At 41.6% G+C, this 27,026-nt stretch overlaps 1 protein-coding gene across 1 annotated transcript in view; it reads right to left on the minus strand.

Moving 5' to 3' along the window:
* Window positions 1-258: 258 nt before the first annotated feature.
* Window positions 259-27,026, minus strand: part of nrg1 (neuregulin 1) — a 36,374-nt gene continuing 9,606 nt past the window's right edge. The window contains exons 3-7 of the mRNA XM_041960608.1: window positions 24,868-24,935; window positions 14,499-14,601; window positions 13,508-13,661; window positions 13,285-13,406; window positions 259-2,977 (exon numbers count right to left, since the gene is read on the minus strand). Coding sequence (XP_041816542.1) covers window positions 2,332-2,977; window positions 13,285-13,406; window positions 13,508-13,661; window positions 14,499-14,601; window positions 24,868-24,935 — 1,093 coding nt within the window. The 3' untranslated portion in view covers window positions 259-2,331. The remainder of the gene's footprint in view (window positions 2,978-13,284; window positions 13,407-13,507; window positions 13,662-14,498; window positions 14,602-24,867; window positions 24,936-27,026) is intronic.

The following is a 27,026-nucleotide window of genomic DNA, read 5'->3' on the forward strand; positions in this document are numbered from 1 at the left end:
GCAGTTAGATGTTTTCTGCTACTAAAATGAAAATGATAATAAAGTTGTTTTGTCTCTCTGTGTGTCTTCCTTGCTGATGCGCACAGAGCGTGACGACATTGTCTGACAGCATATTGCCATCCAGGAAAAGGGCAAAGCTGTATCACATCCAGCAGCTCGTCTAGATTACATGGCAGATTTATACTTTTGTAATTCGAGTACAAATTTGTATTCTATTAATATTTCTTTTTATTTTACAATATAATGGTTTCTGATAATGCTATTATAATAGCAGTAGGTTTAAACTCCTTTTTTCACGTAATACTCTAATACTTTACAATTTTAGCTCATATGATCAAATGTGAAACAATCAAATTCTGTTCTGTCACAAGATGAATTTCATGAATGTTTGTCACCAGAAATATTTTGACACAAAACAGATTTCATATTTAATAAGAAACAACAGCGCTGAAGATTTCCATGGTGTGTTTACATCAGTTGAAGACACTCCTAGACCTAAAAGCAAAGCATTGTGAGTTATGTCAAGCATACAAGTGACAAAATATGCAAATACTTTTTTCTTTTTAGTATTAATAACCATGTGGAACAGGTGGCTTTGTATATTTTACATCTTTTAAATAATGTTTGTTAAAATATAAATGTACATATTATATAACAGTAATTGATGCTTGTAAGTAGCAAGAATCACCAAATAAATAATAAACAATCTTTACATAAATATGAAATACAGAAGAATGACCACCATTAAAATGCTAATTAATGGGCAGCACGTCATCATACTTTGTCTTGTATAAGGCTGTCTGCTTATTCTAAAAACATTTCAAGAAACTGTGGTTAATTACAGAGACAAATGAGAGTTACTTTGATTGCTTTTCCTAAATCTGTTCATACTGCAGTCTAGAAGTAGCGACAGTCTTTGGTACTTTGATCAGCTATATTCATATTAGCAGACATGAACAAACAAAACCTTTTTTTAATCACACACATTGAGACTGCATAAGCTAGGATAGCTGGACAAAAAAAAAGAAATTGTCTATTATGCCGAATTTGGGGGCGGGGGGATACCAGAGAAGTGACTGAACAAATTAAAGCAGTTAACCATTTTGCACAAATTTAACAGTTTCTTTAATGTCCAAAATACATTACTCAAGAACAAATGGATAAAATTAGGCATATGGTCGGTCTTCCATTCTGTACACACTTAGATATTCTTGCATTTAAAGATGCAATCAGTAATATCATACTGGTGATGGACGGCACAAACAATTTGATTGTTCTATTGAAGAAAGAGCAAATCACTGGTCTTCATGCTAGTAGTTTTTTGTGGCACCACCTTGACTGAGTCAGTTTGTCCTCAGTGAAGATGTGGATACCTGCCAGCAGGGACAGAAATGAAACCTAACTCCAGCGTATTCAGGCCTCAGATTCAATTCTGACGATTCTTTTTGTTTTTTACCTTGTGAGTCCCTAAACTTTATGTCACTACATAAGCAACATAGAAGTGACAAACGAGTTATGTAGATCAAATCCCAATATAGAAAAATGAATTAAAAATCCACGGGGTTATGTTAAGCATATATGTTTTAATTAGTAATAATTAGTAACGCTAAAGAGCCAGACTTTACTGATTGCACCTTAATCTAACAGTTTCTAATATTCGCTCACCAGCAGGACACCGGATCAGACAGCGATGAACAAAAACATTACGACCTCTAACGTCTTCTCCGCCTCTCATTAAATGCAGGTAATGAGCAGGCAATCATTCATTCATTAACATCAGTCCAGGTGCTCTGTATACTGTAATTCAGAAAAGAAAACTCGGTGAGACAGCCCATAATCAGTACAAATCAATGGTGAGGCCACAGAAACTGCTCATTATTCCATCACAGCATTTAAGGACGTAGCATGCACCTTGAACGCATAAATTGAATATCTAATGTCGTGCCAGCGGGCACTTCCAGCTGCAGGACATTGAAAGCAGCCAGCAAGTTATTTTTGATTGTTAACTGGAAGGTTAAGATGGTGAATATATGGCCCAGTATGCAATGTTGCAGTTCCCTTAAGCATACCAAACAGAAAGGCCCCACTGATATTTTCTCTGCACTGAAGGATACTGTGAGTCGTTGCTACATACTAGTGTATGGCACTTTACCTACAAGACATGAACACATTTGTACACTTTTTATAAAACTCTTTATTTACTACATCGCTAAAATAAAAGTTTCATTTTTCATTTACACTGCAAATAATTTATAGAAAATAAAGGTTTAATAGTGACTATTCCTTTGTTTCCCCCCTCAACATAAAGGTTTCTCAGCCATTTCTTTTCCTTTACACAGTGACTGGATCTTGTTTGGTGGTGGAAGTGGATGACTTGACTTGCAGGTCATCGTTGGGTGGTGCTGGGTTAGTCCTGCTGCTGTACACAGCCCTGAGCAGCAGGGCTGCAGTGCTCTCTGTAGTCAGGAAGGGTGTGTGTTCCCCCTGAGGCTCCTCTGGTTCGCTCACAAGCAGGCTGTCACCACTGGACTCCACATTATGCGGCAAATGGCCGTTGGCGACTCCTGCTCTCTTGGTACTGCAGTCGATGTTGTTGTTTGCATTCAGTAGCTTCTCAGGTGATGCTGAGAACATGTGGCTGGCAGCTGTGGCGTCATGGTCACCTATGATTTGGTAGTTACCATTCTCCATAGTAAACAACGGGCTGGGTGGTAAGCTGTGTGTCACATGGCCGTGGTTGTAGTGAGCGGAGGTCCTCTTCTGCTCGTCGCGGCTGGAGGACTTGTGTGGCTGACGTGCTTTCAACAACAGCAGGGGGCGCTCCTCTTCGCCGGAGGGACTTAGAGCCACTGAGGGGACAGAGATGGCCAGGCTGGACAGGGGGGCTGACATCTCTGACGGAGGAGACCCTGGAGTTGCTAGAGAGGTCTGGGACACCGCAGACAGCCGAGTCGGGGTTGTCATGGCAGATACAAACCTGCAACAGACACAATGACAACAGAAACCCTTTTTAGACCTATTGTTTGAAAGCTCTGTATGTGCACTGTTACCACATCTGAAATAAAAAAATAAAAGAAGGTGCATATCATATACAGAGAGTTAAATTACTATTGCTATTACACATGAAACCAAAAGGCCCTGCACCGTCCATTACAGGCCTGTGGGCAATAAATCCATCCATGCATCGATCCATTTTCTGAGCCACTTGGCCTGTTGGAGGTCAGCACAACCCAAAAAGGTTGCCAGTCACACATAGATTAGCTCACCTCAATGACTACCACACCAGGGATGCAGGACAAGAGAAGGATGCATCTATTTATTTTCCACGTGGCAGATATAACTATTGAAATGGGGTGTTTTGGCAGACAAAGATCAGACAAACTATTCAAATACAAATTCAAATCTATGAGCAATTCACAATTTTAATTCCACCTAAAATAAACTTATTCAGTGGACTTATTAATGCAATGGGATAACAGCACTCCTGCTGTGCAGGTTTTGACTTATTGTTCAGAATCTGATTACACCAGTCGGTAATAACACTAGACAGCTGTATTGTCCATTATCTGGTTTTAGCATTTCATTTTCATGATCATTAATGACATTCTTTCATTCACATGAAATTGCGTTTACATTATTTGTTGTGATATCCAGTGATGATGATGATGATGATGATGATGGTGTTCACTTACTCATTCATTAGCCACATTCATAATAAAACACCACAGATACAAGTCAACACTGAGATTGCTGCTGTAGTAGCTACTATAAAATGGGCTAACATACCGGTACTTTAAACTGTTGATTACTGTCTCATGACATTTCCTCTAATAATGTTTGTCTATTAGAGGAAAAAGCCTGAACACACACACACACACTGCAAAACATGCATAAATGGTATAAATAGATCATGCATTGTGGCTTGAGTTGTATGAGCACATTCAAAGGCCTTAAACTTTTGCATCCCGCCCTCTCACAGGTGGAACCTGTGGCTGTCGTGCTGGATGACACGCAGAGTATCATGTTGCAAAAGCTTGTCCTGACCGACTGAGTAAATGCACTTTTCAATGCACCGCTCCAATGCAAGCCTTCACAGTCTGTTAGAGGTCTTTGCCTGTGGTCAGTGCTTTTAACACTGTGTAAATATTTTCCCTGCTCTCTCATCAAGCACAAGTTTCTGGAGGTGTTTAGACTGTTTAACCTGTAAAATCACTGCCTCACCAAATCATTTCAGCATAGTGGAGGGACGTTAACCTAAACCACTGACTTTCTGATAAGTGGACTACTAGTCAACCTCCACAGCCAATCTCCATTAGCTGTAAATAGTTGGCAACATGTGTATGAACCTTGTGTGTGGGTATCTGTGTCATCTGCACATTCACCATCAATCTCTCTCCTTTTTAATCTCTTCTCTGTACATGTATGAAGTGAAGTCATACAGCCTTGGATAGCCATGAAACCTATGAATACTTGCTAGCTAGATAACGTCATTGAACAAAATAATGAAAGTAGTCACTTTTGTATTCTGACCTTTTCACTATGGTTTTAATCCATCCATACAAATAGTCACTGTTGCCATTTTGCCTTTATCAGTTTCTCCAAAACTGAACCACTTTCAACACAGTTGCTTCATATTGATTCAGTGTCTCATAAAACTTGCAGACTGAATGACTTTGCTATCTTCCCCGTGTGAGTCTCCAGCACCATGTTGCCATGTGCACTACTTATGAGGGGCACAACCCACGTCAGCGCAGGTGACTGGGTGTTACTGGACTGTACAGAGGGGGTATCAGTAGGACTGCATGTTTCAGAGTGGAGCTGCTTCAGCTGGAAACATTGTCACTGAAGTGGCAGATCACTGCACTGCATATGCAATCATGCCACCTGTACAATTTGATTCACTGTCAGTTCTAACACATCTTGACAGCAAGATCTTCTCTTGTTAATTATAGTGAATTCATTTTGAAGGTGACAGCATTGTATTATGAATGGTTGTCTATATATAGTGTCGGTGGAGGAGGCACTGGGAGTGCAGTGTTACAGGTGGTGCTACATAGGATAGTAAAATAAGACTTTATAAAATGTGAAAAGAAAAGAAGAAACAACGGGTAATACAAAGAGCAAATCATGATCTTAATAAGCAGGTTACGTGGGTCGACCTCAACTTGTTTTAAGATGAGGTAGAATGTGCCCATACAGTATGTACTGCATGTGTGTGTGTGTGTGTGCGCGTGTGTTTAGGGTGTCGGATGTGAGACGGCACAATCAATAATTATTTGATGTTGCCCAGAGTTAATATTCACTGTAATCTAAAACTGATGAATGCATGTGCTTAATCATCTAGTTTATGGTAAATTAAAGTCGCTGCCTATCATTATTGTAGAATCTGAAGACTAAACAAAGTAGTGAAAAATAAATAAAAGGAGGCCTTGTTTGGGCCGTATATATCGTGTTAGCAATTGCTAAGTTAGTATTACTGATAGTCACTTTAAGAATGACACATCTTCCTTCTGGGTCCGTTATGGATGTGTGGAGGATTTACGGGATCCTGTGGTTGGCTATGACTGAGACATCTCTCTGTGTTGGGCTCTGTACAATGTATCTGAATTGAGGGAAAGTCTTCGCTGTCTTGTTGTCAGTTTCATGTGCTTTTAGGTTTTACTGCTTGTTAAAATTCAGTTACCTTGTACTTTAAGGCAAGTCCCTGTCGGAGTTGGGTGTGTCTTGGCACTTCTTTGAATGAGCACTTAAGTCTCTGGTGCCACCGGTGGCATTCAGACGACCCCGGCCGCCCTGTGTGGCACGCTGGCTATTCTCCGGCAATGACATCACCGAGACAGACTCAGTGTCAGACAGAACACTGTTGCTCCAGTCATTACTCCAGCTGCAGAGACAGGGAGGAGGTCGTTTACATGGAGACAGGGTTCAGACAGGCCTCTAGACCATGACATCAGTTCATTTGTGAGTTAAATTTACCGATGCAGTGGTTAATTATACAATCAGAGCCTGCAAAAATGTTGAAATGTGGACCCAGTCTTCATCGATGCATGAGGATAGTAATCCGGCTGAATTCTACGGTTATGGATGCTTCCTATGGTGCACAGGAGGAGTTCTGTATCCTTTGGCCCAACAGGGCATGTTAGAGTTTTCATGTTAGCAGTTTGTTTCCAGCAAACATCTCAATGGAGTTTTACTGTTATCGAGATAATATTGACAGCTTGCCCCTCCAGAGGCTGAAAATGTTCAATGTAATTCCTTCAGTTTCAGCAAAATTCCAGCTTCACCTTGTAGTCCAGCTGATGTTGAAGGCAGCATTGAGGCTGCGTGACCTTCTCCAGATGAACATATTATGACCCTGACTTCCACCTGCCCGTCTAATCGCAAGTGAAGCAAATTAGTGGCAGAGCAGCTATTTCTTGCAGATAAATATGTATCTGCAAGAATGTAGAAATATTCTATAAATATTCATTCAAAATAAATATTTTTTTGCAGATAAGGACAAAGTCCTTACACAGGTCCATACGTGGACATTTTGGTCACTTAGGTGAGGAATCTATTGGTCCCCCTGAGAGAGTAGAAGTATTCAGTATATTGTATGAGAATTATAATCATTGTATGACATTTTACTCATCAGCTATTGTCCCTTTTATGCCTTTATGGGTCCATGGTGACGGCAGTGTATGCAGATGTGACAGCCAGCAGCCCCGTCAAAAACTACATTTTTGGGTTTTTGGGGTTTATTACTGAAGCATGTACTGCTTATTGCAGAAATACACTCATCACCAATGGAGAAGGAAGCGGAGGGATTGGATTAAGTGCAGTGAACCTTGAGAAATCACTGACCTCCCAGCCAGACCAACTGGACCAACCGGTGCTCAAACACAGTCGAAGTGGATGGACAGTGTTTCCCAGAGAATTCATTAATGTTTTTGTTGCTGACTTTCAAGCATACAGCACCACCAGAGCAAGAGCAAGGAGGCAAAGTGGAGACATCAGCAGAGACTGGAGAGAGACCTCAACACCAGCAACACCAAAGATATGTGGCAGGCAATCCAGACCATCACAGAAGACAAAAGCAGGAGTGCCCCCTTCATGAGTGGGGCCACGTCGCCAAATGATCTTAACACCTTTATAGCTGGCTTTGATCTCTTCAGCCAAGACTCAGTTGTCAAGTCTACTCTGCTTCCACAGGAACAGCTACTGTGTGAATGTGAGTCAAGCTGCATGTATACGCTAAAGGAACAACACGGTACCCTCCCCAGGTGTTACCATCGAGTCCTTATGCTCAAACCAACAATCTATAGACAGACACTTCAGCCTGTGGCTTAAACAGCAGAATAAACATCATCGAGGCAGACAGCACATAGATGTTTGAACAATATGAAGCAAACATTAAAGCAAAGACACAGTTGCAGTGATTGCACACCTTGTAGAGCACACACACACACAACGCTACAGTACTAGTCGGTGCAGGGGTTTGACGTTCTCGTCTGGATTGTGAATTCATCCATCATTGAGTTTGTTGTTGTTCTCACGTGTCTGATCATCCACCTGTGAGGCTTGTGCCATGCAAAGTCCTCCTCAGTCTGCTCTGGGTTTAACTTTTCTGCCTGTTGAAAGCATAATATAACCAGTCCACTCAACATCTTGGGTCACTCAGCATGCTCGCCTGGCATCATATTAAATCAGCGATGAATTAAGGTAGATGCAGCCGTTTTTAACCCATGCCAGGCTGATGCAATCTTAATTATTACCCATAATGACGCCATTATAGATTTTATTGCATTATTGTGTATTTCAGCACTGATTACAAGCTGCTAAACCCAGCCCAGATGCGAACCCCAGACGCTGTCAGTGAACATACACATTTAACATGTATCTGAACATGCATCTGAGTGCAGACACCCCTCTCTCACAGTTTATCGTGACTTTAAAGGTAGCAAAGTACAATGACAAAGACAGAACTCTCAAATGCAAGTACACTGACAGATTGTAATACATGCTGTATTTGTTTTCATGTATCCTGCATCCTGTAAATCTCATTTTGCATGTTAACATGCGTGTTTTAGAGCTTCTTGAACATTATGAGGTATTACAGCTAAGGAAACAGATTGGGAATCTGGTGGGTTTTTAATTATGCCTTATATTTGGGGCAACTATATCTTGCACAATAAACTTTTTTTTTTTCATTGTGAAGGCCTTAACAGTGTTTAAGACTATGCTGTCTGTGGCTACTGGAGAGTACCTGGTAAGATTCACTAATTAAACTTTCTTCTGTCTCTCTGGTGTTAATATCATCAGAAAAAAAAAGTTTTTTTTGTGTGATCACACAGCAGCTGGTTAAAGAAAGTGGAGAACCAGTGAAACATGGATAAATGGGTTTGTTCGTTTTCTATGAAACTTACATGGGCAAGCCTTCACCATTCACTTCATAAAGTGACTGAAATGCTACAGAACACAGGTGCACTGAACTGAGCTGCTGCTCAAAGCAGGCAGCTGGGGGATGAAGTGAGACTCTTTCTTGGCACCAGTTGCACTACAGTGCACTGCTGGATTGGCAGTGGCACGCCCACTACTGCACCTCTCCTACCATATGCCAAATCATAGCAGTCAAAGAAGTACGATCAGAGCCAGACAGACTAATGCTTTTGTTAGGCATTCTGCCAAAACAGTATTTATGAACAGACGTCATTTGTTTGTCATTTGTGCGAGTTTCTAAAACGTGAGCCTCTCACCTTATTGCTGAGGGAAGGCTCGCACAAACAACAAGAGGAGACAGAACATGTATTCAGCAGGATTTACTAAGAACACAATTTGCAACTGTCAGTTTCGCAGGGATGAACACAACTGCCTCTGAGGATGAGGCGTAAACACAGCACAGACTGGATTTACATGAGACATGTGGAAGATTGCAATACGGAGAAGAAATGTGTGCAACATGTGGGCAACACATTAACACCATCTCTCCTTGTCTCAAGTTCAGATTCAGAGGTCGTTATTGTTTATTTATTTATTGGTGTGACTATATTCATACAGGGTGCAAGCTATTAACCATCACAGTATATACTATACATATTTATATTTACCTGTACATCCTGTTCTTACCTGTCCATAACCAGTTGTCATAAGCATAGACATTACAACAACACTACTGCACACCTGTCTACCTCAATATAATATCATATAATATTAGAATATATAAAATACTCCCATTTTTTAACTTTTCATTTTAGTTGTGTGATTTTTTTGCTGGGAGGAGACGGGAACAAGAATTTCATCGCCAACGACTTCTACACTGTAAGTCTTAGAAAATACTGTCAAACAAATATAAATGAAACACTTTATTGCCACAGCACTGCATGAATACTGAATGAATCTCTCGTCGTCTCTCTTCACTGGCGTGGTGTATATTTTGTGTTTTCTACCAGTTTGCTTCTGCATGCATCAACATTAGTCAAACAATTTTTTCTTGTTTCCAGGTGAAGTTGGAGAGTGGAGGCAGTGTGAGGCCGCCACACAGTGATGACGCCTACCTAATGCGCTGCTCGCTGGCAATAGAGTGAGACAACACAAACTTCTACATAATAACTTAACCTCAACAAAAACAAAACGTGGCTCCAGTAGAACCAATCAGCATTCTCCAGCACACCTAAATTTTGTGAATATACCAAACATGCTGGATAATCGTACCTTAAAGACAAAGAAAAATGCATGCTGACGTGTTCGCTATGTTAAGATTTGGTGTTGGACACAGTTCTCAGATCAAATCTTCATGTTTCAGTCATATTTTATCAACCTCACCCTTTTTATTCTTCAGTTTTTTGTCGACTCTGGACATTTTGTCTTTGTCAAAGTGAACCATGAACATCTAATTTTAGTCAACAAAAACACTTTAACATATTAGATGACAAACACTGTGAACATTTTAGTCTAGTTTTAGAATGAGCATTTTAATAAATCAGAACATTGCTTTTGAAATAAGAGTTTAGGCTAACAGGACGGATACTGAAAAATAGGCCCAAAATGACAGGCTGTATGATGAAGAATGCAGTGTGCAGGGAGGGCGTCTAGACAGATTTTATCAAATTAAAGTCCAACTTGCAGACTGGTTTTTTGTTGTTCTGAATTTATACTTAACCTTTCCTGGAAATGGCCATTTGGAAAGTTAATGCAGGTTTTATAAGCCAGAAGGTCTGACATTCAGGGTAAAAAGCAGGGATTTCCAGCAGTGCTCTTAAAACACTTCTTTCCCATAGAACTTATTAAATTATGACAAATAATCAATTTTGGGAAAGGTACTTTTGATATGTAATTGGTTACAAATTACTAGTTACCCTGTTAGAATTGTGATAAGCGATGTAGCTATTTTAATTACTTCATGTTACTCATTGCGTTTGATTACTTTTTCGTTACTTTTCTGACAAGTGTTTCAAACTGGGCAATAAAGCTGAAAAGTCCCTCACTTACCTCACTATTCTACAAGGGCTAATGTTAGCTAAGATTTTCTATCAGGGGGTTCACAAATGGAGTTGTGGGTGTGCAAAAGTTGTGTTAGCTGGCCAACAATTCATTTGTCACTAATATGCAGCCTACCTGATGGGCACTGAGCTGAAGTACATCCTGAATCAGATGAATAACACGATGGGACGGGAGGTTCTTGTCACATATTTTGTTAACATGAACTTACCTGTAGATGTTTCCTCAGGTTTGAAGCATTTTCATTGACAGTAAACAAGCTTTACACTGTGCAGCAAGGTTAGAGCCCTTTTCTGGTTTCATAAGGAAAATACTGCTGGATTTCCAGCACTGAGAGGCTTTCTTGTCCTCAGGGGGTGTGTACTACAGCACAGAGCACAGTGCATCATCTTTAACGGTATCCAACTACCTCATGTCTCATTCACAACTAGGCAAACACCTAACATTACTATCATGAATGTAAACAATGATCATGGCTATTGTCAGTAGTCACAACTATCAAGCTAGTATATATCATGCTCAGCGGGTGCCCGGGGTAGGCAGGTATGTAGGTAGACAGCCAGATAGGCCATCCAATCATTTAAGGCCAAACTGAATTAGACCTATTACAGGCCTGCATCAGCCACAGATACCAGATTTTCTCTTTTTCTTGTGAGAGCATTTGATTTATTTTCTGAGTAGCAAGAACTTACCATACTCCCAGAATAGCTATCTCTGACCCAGATGGTTGTTACATCATTATTAAGGCCACCATTAGCAAAGACAGTGTAATTCTAGTGAATGTGTAAGATCCCACTATTGACTCTTCACATCGATTCCATAATGTTTTTTCAGAATGACTGACTTAATTCACAGAATCCCAACATCCTCACCAGGCCTGAATCTGATCAGTAGCTCCATCACTCACAGGACAACTGACTCACACTTCCACATTATTATCATTTCAGACCATGCCTCTGTGTCCATCACATGGCTAGACTCCCACCCCCCTTCATCCACTAGAAGGCTTTTTAATACATCACTCCTCAGGGACAAACATTTCTGAAAATTACTTTGAACACCAATGGGCATCCGTGCTAGCATTTAATGATTCTGTGGACATGACGGCACGGACATTATGGGAAACTGCAAAAGCTGTCTGCAGAGGTCACTGCTCACACAGAAAGAAAGACACACACAGTGAACAAGATCTGCAACAGAAGGTAAGAGGCCTCTCAGTCAGCGAAGTTTGGTATTTGGAAATGAAACCAGTGATCTGTCACCTCATGCCCAAGGCTGCTTTCAAGCACAATGATGCAAACTATTTTGGCATCTTCTGTTCCACAGATTCTACAAGTAATTGCTTCTCTCAAGAGCTCCAACTGTATCATGGGAACTTGTTGAATGTTTAGATGCTGAAAGAGGTTTGACAAGGTGGGATGACCCTTTCTCCTCACTACCATGAGACACTTCAGGTTTGGATCATAATTTATTAACTGGATCGATTAGACAAGGCACCAACTGCCTCAGTGATAATGGACAAATCTGCTTACAAAGAGGCACAAGACAGGGACGCCCATCGCCTCCACTTTTATCTGCATTATTCACTGAACCTCTGGCAGTGTCCTTCAGGCAAAATAATAACATCACAGGCACAAAATCCAAATCAGTGCAGCACAAGATAGGTCTTTATGTTGATGATATCTTACTGTACCTGAGAGACCCCTCATCTGTCAAATCAGTACACAACTACCTCTGTGCCACGTGAAGCAAGTCATCCTCTCCTATCTGAAGTCCACCACCACCCCTCTGATGGACACCAGCCAGTTTACTTACTGAGCCAACAGGTCTGTTGAGGACTCTGTTAGCTTAGCCCTTCACTACACACTCCAATAGATACGCCTGCATCTTATCCATGGTCTTCAGCTCAGCCTTTAATACAACAAACCCGGTCAATCCCTTCAATAAAGTACTGCAAATGAAAACTGAGTCCTGCATATGTCGCTGCATCCAGGACTTCCTGTGGAGAAGGGTTAAGATGAATAGCCTTTCATCTTGCCATCTGACCGTCAATAGATGCCCTCCAGAGTTGGGTCCTCTCACTCTGGCTCTACTCCCTCTACACCCACCACAGCTCAGTGACCATTCTTAAATATGCAGACAACACAACCATGATTGGACTCATAACCATCAACAGTGAAGGTCGATACTATGAGCAGGTAGCCCAAACAGTCACTTGGTGCCTTGATAACGACCTCCCGCTCAACACATCTACAGCACAATAACTCATTGTACATTTAAGGCACAGACCCCTCCCTGGAGTCCCCATACACTACTCAGGAGAACCCATAATCATCACTGACACATTCATATCAGATCACATATCACATCAGCAACACAACAAGTCAAATGGAACATCATTACAGACCACATTACCAAAGAAGCCCAGCAAAGACCTTCTTTAAGACAGCTCAAGAATCTCAAAGTAAAACAAAGCCCCCTCCCTCAGACTTACACAGCCATCATTCAGAGCATACTCACAACAGAACAACACACTTTGAAAGATACCATTTAAATCCAACGACCTATGAGGCCACCTGATATTAGCAAGGTGCTTGGGGGCTTGTTTGTGTGTGTATTTTGCTTTATTATTATTATTATTATTATTAGCAGTTTGCTTACATTTTTTGTCACCCTTTCTCATTTCTTCCCTCATCACTTTGCCCTCTTCTCTCCCTCCCACGTCACCTCTACGTCACTTCCCCTCAAGTCCTAACTGATTAAACCAAACCATGTTTACCAAACTGGCAAAACATATTTCCTCCTTACCTTTGGCTGGAGATGTGTGTGAATGTGGTGGCTTCATGCGCAGGTAAGGCATATTTGCTTGTGGTGAAGGTTGTCTCTGTCTCCTTCTCGGCTGCATGCTGCATAATCGTCCCATTACATTGCTGTGAAAAGAAGAGCAGAGCACACTTTAACAATTGGCGTGAATGTCCAGATTCAGCAGGTTTTGATGCCTTTTATTTGGTACCAACGACTAACAGCATACATTGATAAGCTGCAAATCTTGAAGAGGCAGGTTAGATATCTGACGTCCTCTGGCTGAGCTCGCCAGCTTGGGGCCAGTGCCAGAGTTGGTATTGTTGTTCCTCTTTTTCCTCAGGCTCTGCCTCAGGCGGTCATGGAGCTTCTTCCTCTGCTTCCTGTTTGAAGAAACAAACCCGGTTGTGAAGCAGCCCAGATCACAGCTGGACAACATATCTGAGGAGAAGTTTCAAATGTACCAGAAGGGATACATTTACCCCAGTTTCATCTAATGCTAATATGGCTTGACTCTAGTAATTGTAATTAATATTTTTATGTATTAAGATTAGTACAGAAAAAAAAACACTCCACAATAATGTTATAGCGTCCAACAGCAGCACAAAACCCCCAAACGTCTCTCAGCACATCTCAGCCTCTGATCACTGAATGATCCAGCTGTGTGTGCCCCCTTGCCACTAACTCAAAGATGATTTCCAAAACCCTCCGTGACATTTTTGATTCCCACTGAAACTCTGACAAACATGTTAGTTCAGTTATTGAGGTCTCTATCTTCTGATTATAACCACTGCCAATCTCTCTTTCCAGCAGTGACTCTTGTTATGTCTGTTAATGTTTAAGCCGAGAAGCTTTGGCACTGTTACAGTTCAAATTTCTGCCACAGCTACAAATTCAGACTTGCCATCCTGGTAAGACTCAACAGTCATATTACCCCAGCGCTGGCTTCATGACACTGGATTCCTGGTAGGCCTCTGAGGTGATCAGAACAAAGTGTCCTGGTTGCAGACACTGCTCCCTTCATTTGTTCTTTAATTTTGAACTGTGACACACTTTCTAAGCTATACAAAAAGACACTTTACTTACTCACTATTGATATTCTGAAACACAGCACAGCCATCGTTGCAGATGTTTTGGGGCTTGGCACTATTGAGCGCTATAATAAAATGAGGGAGTGTACCTTTATGTTGAATTAAGCATAAAAATATGACGTGAATTACTTTGTTTTGCAGTAGGCAACCACACACATGATTCCAACGACTAGGAGTGCAATGCAGATCCCTGTTATTGTTAAAATACGTTTCTGATACAGCTCCTCAGCTTCTGAAAAAGAGGACAGTCCATTCTTAAAATTCAGTTCTACAACACACACACACACACACACACACACACACACACACACAGACAGACACATATATAGACATCAAGACCATTCCAGCCATAAACGCAAGCATTAAGAAAAGGTTCTGTAAGTAGGTTTTTACATGTTCAGCAACCAACAGCCCAAGTGCATCCTGGTATTAGAGCTCATTTGCTACTTTGTTTGTGGTTGAAATCTAATCCACTGGCCCCCATTCATTAAATTTTCACTGTGGCCAAACATGGAAGTTATCGCTAACTGTGGTTACTTAGGCACATTCTAAATGTAGTCAGGCTGACTGACCAAAGTGTTTATATGAGTGCTTAAAGTGGTACTCCAGTGATTTAGTGTTGCACTTCCATAAAGTTGAGGGAATTATAAGAAGCAGTTTTAAATAATAATGGTCGAAATCAAAGCAGCAGAAGTCAAGATATCCTGGCTTTTAATCCCTTTTGTGGTTCTCCAAACACACTGGATCCTACACTTCCCATAATGCATTTCAATAGTCTCCTCAGATAATCATCGTAGTGATGTAATCAGGTCAGTTTCTCAGATGTGACATTTCTGAAATTTCTTTTCAGAAAACATTATACAAATCTGTGGAGTGTCCCTTTAATACAATGGTCAGCTATGGTGAATGGTGTGCACATTTGTGTCAGTGTACATGGCAGCCAATAGTCCAGACATGTTAAAGAAAGTTCGAGGTCATTTAGAAACAGTGTTTTCTCTTCATATATTGAGACAATTTTTTGACTGGGGGGATCCTGTCTGGGGACATGGTTTGTTTTAAGTTATGTCTTCATTCCTAGAGAAATGCATCTAACATGTGAAACACTAAGTCCAGCTCTCCACCAGGGTTCCTGCTTCTCTTTATCATCCTAAAATCCTTCCGCATCAAGTACTCATGTACTCATGGATGAGACAGCGGTGCATTCTCAGAGGGGAGCAAGTTAACTAAAGTGGGTCACCTTAGTCAGAAGGCATACAGACATGTCTGCCTTGAAAACATTTCTACTCTTTTCAAAACAGTGTAACATTAAACATATTGACATCACAGGATCTCTCCCTGGTGAGCTCACATCCACTGGCCTGTTCACTTTTCTTTTTCTCTGAACTTAAGAATCAGAAGCTGTGACAAGCATTTTCATTTTTGCAAGCGCCTCTCCACGCTCCTTTATGTTGAACCTCTCCTGGAAGTCCTGCTGTCCAGCTGGATTTCAGCAAGATATTTAGAAGTTGTTTTTATATTGACTTACACACTTTGCATAACAGCTTTTTTGGCTACTGAATACCAAATTTGAATTTTGAAATGAAACATTCAATGTATTTTGTGAATTTCACATCAAAAAATTCAAAGATGAACAGCTCATATGGTGGAGGTGTACATCTTTTAATCAACCGATTTGTGACACTGATATAAATCTGTAAACTCAGATGTGTGGTTTCTTTTTTTCCATAGCTGCATGCAAATTACCAAAGTGCAGTCAAATAATAAACTGCCCGTTTATGCGATATCAAAGAGTTTCATAAAGCAACGAGGAGAGAGGGTTTGATGATTGTTTCAGTTAATTAGTCATGTCAGCCATAATGGAGCACCTGGCAGAACCAAGCAGGCTACATTTAACCAGTCAACCATCCTAGTGCCAATACTGCTTAGGGATATATATATTTATTCCATTTTAAATGAGTTGTTTCATTGACAGGAAAAACTAAATATTTAAGTAATATCAATGTGATGTAAATGTCCCAGATTTAGCCAAAAGACTCTTTTTCATCTGCTTTCCCTGGGAGGGTTGATGTAACACATTTTAATACATGTTTTTGCATCTATGCAGCTATAAGATGAGCCTGCCCTTGGTGTGATGAGCAGAGGACAGTGCAGCTACAGGGAAGAGGGGACAAGAGGCACAGTTGGAAACATACATCTGGTGGAGGTGGAAACAGGAAGGCGGATGGCAGGAGATGGGTGGAGTTAGAAGGCCAGTGATGCTGATCTATTGTTTCATGCTGAGCACTGGTTGCAACAGAAAATGCAGGGAGGGAGAGCTGAAGGGATGTGAACATACAGCATCAGAAATGTACAGCCTTCACAGGCTTTCATAGTGTACTCAAATGAATCAGCAGCATTGGACTGAATCAAAAGGGCACATGTGGCGTTTGAAGTCACAATGATGCAGATTCATCACGGTGCTTTGTCATAAATACTTGATGTGTTGGTGTGATTTTTGATAAAATATGAATAGAACGTGATGTCTGATTTGCGCTGATGGTCAAGGCTGTATGATCCCTTCATCTGGCAAGAGAAAACTAGCTTTAGTAGAGGGTTTAGCTTACAGTCTTACATCAGCAAACTAAGAGGAAGGAACAATCCATACCCATAAATTCAATCCCAAGATGTTCTGTCAGTGCAGAAAGGTGGCAAAAAAAAAGAAAATTGGATTTTTCAGATGAGGTCATATTTGTATTTCTCACATATGTTTTTTAAGGTAAAAAAGAGTCTGCGTAATGGATCACATGTAACACACTATCAAAAGTCATTATACACAATCCTATAGATGTTCTATACAAACATTAAGTGTCTCTTATCTATCCTAAAGGTACAGGAAACTAACAAGTTTATTCAGATTTCAGGACACCAGGATGGGATGTGCATCTCTAGTAGAAACAGATAAAATCAGGAACAACAAAGCCGGGAGATTGTTATGACAATGCACAAGTTCTGAGCCAGACAAGCTTCTGACAACCTTAAGCAAAAATACAACAGTTTAACACCAAAGGAAACCGAATGGAAAGTTCTCACTCATGCTTCATACAATATCAGATATTCAGTGCTGGTCTGTGTAGCGGCACAAGGTCCCCTGCCATCGACACAGCCACACACAGTCTTCCACCAGCCTCGAAGCAGACAGAGAAACTTAATGAAGCCAACAAGCTGTTAAACATTGCTGTACAAGTCTGCCCAACGCCACAACTGCAGCTGTAAAATGTGGAGGTCACGAATATATTGCTGTCATTTCATTTGTCGTCCGTGTAAGTCTCACGTACTGCAGCAACACTCCTCCACTTCCTGCACACCTCGGTTTGTTCTGCATCAAGTTTTGACTGAAGTTCACGCTTTTCACAAATCATATGTGTTCCTCTCAGTTGGAATAAGCTCCTTGCTAGTTTTATGGCAAAGTCTTCCAAATGTTTCACCTGTTAACTGTGCAACACTTCAGAGCTGTCGGGAGTTTCCTGTACCTTTAAAATATCAGTAAAAGCATTCTAACAAATTTTGCACTGGAATGAAATACCTGAAATGATCTGAATACAATATCACACTTTCTGTATGCACCTTTAAGGCAGCACTGCTGCTATGATGTGACTTGATGCATGCACTTACATCTGTCTGCTTGCATTTCTAGACGATGGGGTACACTCAGCAGTCAACACTCTCAGTTTAGCATGCTATGATGATCATGCACCATTCCCAACACATACTAAGGGTTCTTTTTTTGTTTGGATATCTCAGAAATAATGACGCAAAACTTCATATTAAAATGTGATTACCAAACATTAGCAGAGCAAACACTATCATTTATATCACTTAACAAGGGTCACACTGGACATCTAGAAAGTGATGACGCTGCTCCAAAGCTCCTCCTGCTGCTTTTTTCAGTGAGCGTTGTCTGTCTTTTGCTAGGAGACACATAATGGCTGTGAACTGAGACTTTCCTCACCGGAAAAACCCAACATTAAAAGCAATCCTGTGGTCGTGCGAATTGTGGTTTTCCTTTCTCAGAAACAAGGGTGGAGGTGGCAACATTGTTATACCTTGAAGATAAGAAAGGGGGAGTAGATGGTTGGATGTACAATGTGTCTTTGACACCACAATCTATGGTTCACATCCCATCTCTTATCAGTGCTGGTTTCCTTTGTGATGAACCTAAACAAAGTAGCTTTTACACCTAAGCCATGATCACCAAGTTGTTTTTGTGCCTAAAGCTAACTCTTAATGATCAGAATGGCAGGTCATGATGGTGATGTTGTCCTGATAGGGGCACCAGATCAGAAAATGTTCATACTGTATGGGTCGTTTTTGGAAGGCAATGACAAACAGCTTGTTTTGTGGTGTAGTTTGGAGGACTTGCTGTGTAAATGTAACAATGGAAAAATAAAGAGTGGGGGCACTTCTAAAGCGAAATCTTTGGTTTTACTCAAGTCGGTGAGAAGACATGTGCCTGATCAGACCCACAGCTACCCCCCAGTATTACCACCACTTGAGTTAGGACTGTGTCCTAGTGTCAAATATGAACATGCTGCCTGTGGGTCTAAATGGCATTGTTAATGTTTCGTTAATGATGTGCTAATCATTAAGACATGCTCTACGTGGTCAGGAACAAGAGCTAACTAAAACTTTGGATGTGTGGGTGGAAATCAGTTCAAACTGATCTGGGCATTTTTTTGGTGAAAATAAATTCATGATAAAATTTGGAAACAATGATTTACAAACTACAAGACTATGAAAATGAATGTGGCACATTGCATGTCATTCATTACAGTGACGCTGTGCTTAGTCATGGGTCTGGTATTAGTGCTATTCAGATGAAAACCATGAAATAATGAAATCAGTTTAAATCAGTTTAATCATATCCTGGACCAGAAGTTGCTAGTTTATGAGCGCTTTTGCTGATTTGTGGGTTCAAGTGGAAAGTCTGTTTCATTCTGAGATTTATTCAATCCTGCACACACACAGTCCTGGACCCTGGTTTCAGTGTCCCACAAACTGCTGCTGTGTGCTGTGCATGGTCACACAAAATAAATAAAGTGCAAATTCAAAAATGCCTCTGTGTATAAAATCTACTTCAATAAAATAGGATACAATGGAGGAAAAGGCCTGTGTGACTGCCCTTGTCATACTCCAAAACCCACTGAATGTACCCAAAGCCAACAACTAAAACACAGCTCTGGCTCTGACTGCACAGGTAGCAAATGCTTGGAACTGCAACAACTGCCCCCACGTTTACTCCATAGAGTAGCTATTCACTTGTATCAAGACTGTGGTCGAGTGCATAAGCCAGATTCCAGACCCACAGAACACCTATCTACGGGACAGTAACAAGCTAAAGGTGGCTCCTAACAGTTGCATTCAACGTTTGTAGGAGGAAGAGCTTAAGCTCACCAATGTACGGTGAGAGCATCTGAGACACAAACAACTGAGATAGCACAAAAGAACAGAACACCTGGATAAACACCTGGGCCACCTCCGTAGTGAGGGGCCTGCGAGGCATCTGCAGGAGAGGACCACTGCTGCAGTGTCTGCAGAGAATGACAGCTCCTCTTCCAGGATTACACCCAGGTTTACTCATTGTCTGTGGACGCAGTGTCGATGGACAGGTCTTACTACAGGCATTCATTCATTTGAAGGTACACAAGCTGAGTTTTGTTCCCCCATAGGAATGGAATTTCTGCAGCACAGGTCCCTTCAGGAACTGTTGAAACTCCACATGCAAATTTCAAGGTGTCTGAGGTGTGACCTGACATGGATCTGGATAAGGACCTCACCGGGTGGAGAGCTATTAAGAGCTCAGCTTGTCTTTTTACTCCTGAACCCAGAAAATATTTGTCAGGTACAACAAAAGCACTGAAGATGTCTCGTCTTGTCTGGAGTTTTTCCACCTTCCACCAATCCACTCAGAATTAAAATTTGTTATGTCCAGTTTCGTCACATAATAGTCCGACAGCAGTTACTGTGGCTACCTGCTGGCCCAGATGTGCTGGTTCGAAACAATAACTACTGTGCATAGTGAGGGCCTTCATCCATTGGTGAATTCACTCCATCACACTGCTGAGCACCACAGACTACTTCAAGTCAATCAGTCCAAAACACCAGCAATGACATCATGTCCAAGACGACTTCAATGCTTGACAAGGACCCAGCTGAAATGGGCACAACGATGCGTGCTTGGCTGTTGACTGTGCTGATGCAGCCATTCACCAGTTCTAGCCAAGGCTGTTTGCTCTCCAAGCAACAAAGGGACTGCTTCAGCTCGGCTCCTCGTGGTCTTGAGCCTGATTGATTGATGAACATCGACCTGTCCCCTGACACAGTACTCGCCATTCAGAGTGTTCCTGAGAAGTCCACCACTTTCATTTTTACGACACACTGTCGCTTTCACTAAAGCGGTGCGAGGAAATAGAGTTGGATCCACTGAACCGGTGGTGTGCACATTTGCAATTGCTTCCTGCGTTGTGTGGGTTACTGCAACGGAAATACTTTGTCGGCACTACTTGGTGAAACAGATGTTAAACGATCTTCAGCAATCATGGCTGGTGAGGTTCAGTGCCCCATGCTTCTACATAAAATCCAGCCCTTGCTCAGTCACCCACTTCCACAGGTAGGTCTTAGATGTTGGCTGCCTTGTCCCAGTGTTGCAGTCATTGAACAAAATAACACACCCCCATGGTCAAGTGTTGCTATGCAACCATGGTATGTGTATATGCACCAACATTTAATGCAGAAAAGCGTCAAGAGGTCTGAACAAAGAGATCGCTCATGGTCTTTCAATATTTTATGAGCCCATTTGATCAGCCCTGCTCAAAGCACTCTGATAGAAGTCACTTGTGCTGATTGACGACTTCAGCTCCAGAGCTGAGGATGAGAGCTCTGGTATGTTAGCCTTCGCCCACCAACCCTAGAGGAGCTGCAGCTAAGCTCTGAATGTAAAAGGAAATCTTTAACTTTATGGAAACCGGTGTGCCTCGTCATTTCTTATTCATATTTGACCATTTTAATGCAAACCACCTCATGGAACTAGCTTGAAACTCACTCACGATTCACACATTCAAGTAGCAGGCCTCAGATTCACCACAAGGAGAGGCTGGTTAGTCATCAGACCAGTTCTAAAGATGCCAACCTGTGCCTCCTGTGGGAAAGATGAGGAGAAGGAAGGTAAAAGCAGCAGAAACTTACACCAAGGTCTGCAGGTGTAGCCATGCCAGCATCACAGTCTGCATGCAAACAAAGTAATAGCTGCTTTCACCACTTCGCCCCCTACAGGCAGCGAGTGTACAACAGTTGTTGTCTTTTTTAATGTGTGAGTTTGGTCACTTGTACCACTTTCTCATTATGTATCTGTCTGACTATTCTCACTGGATGGTTAGAAAAAGTTCAGCTAAAGTGGTGCTTTCAGGGTTTAAAATACAGCTGCAGCCTGACTGCTTTGTCAAAATGAGCAAACGTTCATCTCAACCAGCTAAGATAAGAAATAATGTTAATACAGCTGTTTTGTTTCATCTGTGTGTGTCTTTGTGTGTGTGTACATGTGTGTACATGTGTGTTGCTTATTATTGTCAAGTGGGGACATAAATCTAGCAACGCACTCACATTGAGGGGACTCGCATCCTAATTGAGACAAAAGTCCCCATAATGTAAATATTACATTTTATGATGAAGACTTGGATTAAATTGAGGTTAAGATTAGGCTGAGGTTAAGGTTAAGATAAGGGCTAGGGTTAGTCAAGCAGTGGTTCTGGTTGTGGTTAGGGTAAGTCTATGTAACATCCCCAGAAGTGATGTAAAAACTACTGTGAATGGTCACAACTGCTGCTGTGTGAATTTATCGGTGAATATGTTGAATTGAAACGTATTGTTGCAGTTGTCTGGAGTGTTTGTGGACGTGTAGTTGCTCAGTCGAGTATCCAGGCGAGCACTAGCTGGTGTAGGGTTGCGCAAGACTCCCGCTTCTCCAACAGACAACAGCCTGCTGAATAAACACAGCTAACGTCTCCTGCCTCTGCTTTTCCTGTGCAAAACAGGTTAGCTGGGTGTGTTATCTCATCACAATACATTTCTGAGGAGCTTAACAAGCTTTGCTCATGATTTTGTGATGACGTTTGTGGTAGAAAACTGTTGTTCAATCAGGTAAATAACTAGAATTTTGCTAGCTTCCATATAAACAATAAAACAAGATGGCGGCCTTACTGTCCATGTTTTTGCTGATTAAAAACATGGACAGTAAGGCCGCCTTAATGTGGTTATTTAACTAAGGTTTCAGTGGAATATAAGAAAAAGTGTGGTTAAATCAGTGATATTCACGTTCTGTGTAAAGTTATTTAAACATTTCTAGTTGCTCATTCAACTCAAGTCAATGGTAATATGCAGGTTGTAGTCATATTTGGTAATGTGACATGACCAAAGGTGTTTAATTAACTAATATATTGTACATATTTTACAAATATGTTTAGGTAAGCAGGTAAAGTGAAATAACTTGACAGTTTTAATTACATGTTTGGTGTATTTTGGAAGCTTGTAAGCAGTAGTAACTGAATGTGAGTCATTGCACACTTTAGGACTTTAAAGCAGTTTTCGGTAACTCGAGTATTCCTGCGTAAGTATTTAGAGTTTCACAATCACAAACTGTGAGTTATGTTTACATTTGTCTACTTCCTGTGATGCACAGCTGAGCTGCAGTTCACAGGTGTCTCACCTGCCGACATTACTGATGAACTGACCCCATGTCCTCCTTGCAGGTTTTAGACTTGTGGTAAATTAGTTATTACACTCTGGAAAAATGCACACATTGTCTACACCTGCAGTTTAATACTGCTGCTGCTTTTCTTTTTCTCGCTGAGAGGAGGCATAGGATGGAGAAGAACTGCATATCCACAAGTGCAGGTCTGAGGCAGCCGGCGCTGCAGCTCTTCAAGTGGATGATATCGGTTGTGCCTGGTTTCAGTTGCTTCCTAATAGTCACATTATTTGTCCTTGTTTGATTCATCACATGTGTATATTTGTTTGTTCCTTTATGTAAAACATAAATTCGCTATGAAATAATCGAGTTGAGAAAACACTTTTTGTTAATTGATCACTGACGTAAAATTGATGAATGCTCAAATACTTGTACAGTTGGATCCCTGCGCACTGGTCTGTTTATCAGAGTACATTGACCTACTAGTTCCTACTGGCAACTAGCTTGATTGTTTTCTCAGAGAAATAAAAAGAAATCAAGTCTTTGTATAAATAAATACAGTGACAGTATATATTCAAGCATACAAACAGTAAAGAACAAAACTTTGACAACTTATTAATCTTCTTTAAAAACATAAATGTGCAAATTTGTTCATTTCAGGTCATTTGAGATGTAAATAAAACTTCCAGAACTTCTACAATACCACATGCAGCTTTGACAGACAACATAATTCAGACTCCAACATGCCACAAGTTTTGGGCTGCATAAATCACAGATCTAAGGAGAAAAGTAACATAACAGGTACACAGCACAAGAACTGTTAGTTGAGCATGCTCCAAACCAAGAACAGACAGAAGAGGAAATAGACGTACTGTAAAAGCTGGCCATTACATAGTTTTGGCATCGATCACCAGTAAATTCATTTGGACACCTGAGTAGAAAACAAAAGAAAACAGACAAGAAGAGAGAGGGTGTTAGTTTATGCAAAAGGTGTGCAAAACCCACAACAGTCATCACTGGTGTTGGCAGGAAGGGCCAGCTAGACCAGTATGTCCAGCTATAGTCTGTGAGCCTGAGTTCTGTTAATTATCTCAGACCTTGATCCAAAAGTACATTCACTTACATTTACGCACTGTTTTAGCAGCAGACTGAAATTCGCATGTACATACACAGCCACACAGGACTCTGCCTGTGATGTAATTCTATTTAAGTGGTGTCATGACCCCACCCAAATAGCAACGTATGCCCAGATGCATGGCAATCAAAAAGAGAATTGAGGGCTCCCAGTAATGGCTCTGTTAGTCCTGCTGTGGCAGCAGCCCAACCAGTGATCCCCCGGGTTTCATGAATGGAAGGAGGTATGCAGGGATCAGAGTGTTCTCCTGTGTTTGCTTTCTGAGAGGATGTGGGTGAGGCTGAATGGAGAGAGCAGTAGGTAGTATGTTTTACCTCCAACACACGCTACTTCAACCTGAGATGGAGTGAATTCACGGTCCTGAACAGCATGGATGAGGTGTGATGAGATGTGAAGTACATGCAAATTCCAGTTCACTACTCTGCAAAGGAGAGTGTACTTTTAGCCTTCAAAGGATTTGGAGGGCCTCGCATGAACTCATAGAAACAGAGTTACAGCAGACCAGGAGCGATGCTGAGCTAAGCAGCACATTTGTATCACTGTATATAAGGGAAACATGGATTTCTCTGCTCCTTTTAGAGAAAACATGACGGGTGGAACACCAGCAATGACATGTGGGGTTGAATACAGTTGTGTTCACATACGTTTTGGGTCTGAGACTTTCTTAAGCACAGCTTGTTCACATCGGTGCCCAGTGAATCCCGCCAAGCACCTGGTTGATGGGTAGAGAGGAAGAGAGATAAACAGCACTGACTGCATGAGTCCACATGGGCCAACACAAAGACATCCAGGGTACAGTCACAAACATGGCATGATCCAGGGTACAACGCTACTGCCAAAGAACAGCGTGGGTACTGGACTTTTCTGCACCCTCACATGGATATTGGCTTCTTCTGTTCAGTGCAAGGCCCTCCCCGCAGATCATTACGCAAGGACAGTCGTTTTAACTTCATTGTTGCAAGAGAAGTGACGCCCTGCTTATCCAGGAACACTTAAAAAGCTTTACATTATAAATTCATGAGGTTATTATAAAGATCGGCTCTATGTGTAATAATAAAAGAGCGGAGCAGCAGGAGGGTGTGAACAGCCAGGCGACTGCTCACGCAAGAACTGACCTATCACAGCACTTCATGGTGCATCCGCCTCCTGTGAGTCCCCGGTGTATTCTCCATTTGTACAGAACACAACCTACACGGGGAATGGTCCATCTCTATGTTTTACTCCAGCTACCTGATCCATGCCTTGTGGCACGGATTGAAGAGGACATTTTTCAGGTGGCCACAGGGTGCACAAGTGCCTCATGGTCTCTGATGATGGTGCTGTTATTGTACAGCCAGCCCTCAACTCCTGTGGTGACAAAACCGACTATCCAGAGCTCAGTTCTACATTTTCCAGTAAATGGCCAGTTCCTGTGGCCTTGAAGGAAGCGAGTTAACGGATGAGGTCTTCCATCAGAGGAACAGTGAACACCAGTGCTCCATCTACAACAACCTCAACACAAATGTGTGCAGAGGCACATCGATCCAACGGTTTGCCTTTTCACTCATCTTCCTCCAGCTCTTGGGAGAAAGGACTCGTCTGCACTCTAAACTTTTGCTGTGACCATTTTGCTCTGCTCAGTAAACGCATGCTCCTTGCGGTCAGGTGACATCAGCCTTTGGTGTGCAATTTGGTACTACAGCAGGTTTGGCCCCTGGTGTTAAGAGCTCAGATCACCCTCAAACTGCTGCACTTGACAGCTCTGACAGTGACTAAGCCAGGAAGTGACTGATGTGCCCTGTCCTCTTTGATCTTGCCTCGTCTTAACAGCAGTAGTTATGTCTTTGTGGTGGAACCCTAAAATTACAACTGGTTTGTTGATGTGTTTGGACATCTTGTTGTGAACATTACCTCATTACACCCCGCATAGCAGCCTTCAGACAGAGCAGCAGCTGTTTGTGTACTACAAAGAGGTGGACCAGCCTACGTGCCTGTTGTGCATGGCTCTCACACAGACCTATGTGGGTCATTCTCCACAGTCTGTTCCTCTACACCTCAGCTATCCTCATAGAATCTGCAGTGCATGGTGGCCTCACTGATTCAGCCCTTTAGCTTTTACCTGCACGATGCTCTCCAGTCACTGAACTGACGAACTTCATGCAAAATTAATATTCTGTTGACTGAGAGGATTTGTTTAGTTTTTATGATTTATAGGCAGATTTCAGCAGAGCAACTGCAGGAAGAATCTGCAGGCCTCATGAAAAAAAAGTAACTGAGGGTTAGGTTAAGAAAACAAAGATGTTGTTGCATGAGGCCCAACGTATTTGATGTGAGACTTTTACACACCAACGCTCGCCACTATGGAGGGCGTGGCTATGCACTCTATGCACTCCACATACAGGGTCGGCTGATCAAGGCTGATCAGGCAAGTGGTTGCTTGTATTAGCAATTTGGCTGCTTCTCATTTAATCTCAGGTTGACCCTCTTTCATCAGCTTTAAAGCCAAAGGCTGCAGATTATCTCAAATATAACTAACTGACTAATAATGACCAGTTAGTCGCCTGATCACATCATCGACATGTGTCGCATGCTTTTGCATTTCTATTCTAAATCCTTTTTGGACAATGAAACATTGTTTCATATTTTTGATGTTTAATTAATTTCTGTTTACTGTAGCTTTGTTATAGTCAAATATATTTGCAGCTTGCAACAGCTTCCCCAACACTTTCCACCAAAGTTACATTCTGGATAAAAGACATCATAAATCACAACAGTTATTAGAAAACCCTGATTCCAAAAAGCTTGAGATGCTGTAGAAAACAGA

Source organism: Chelmon rostratus, chromosome 19, assembly GCF_017976325.1.
Source record: "Chelmon rostratus isolate fCheRos1 chromosome 19, fCheRos1.pri, whole genome shotgun sequence".
In the NCBI taxonomy this organism is placed as follows: Eukaryota; Metazoa; Chordata; class Actinopteri; order Chaetodontiformes; family Chaetodontidae; genus Chelmon; species Chelmon rostratus.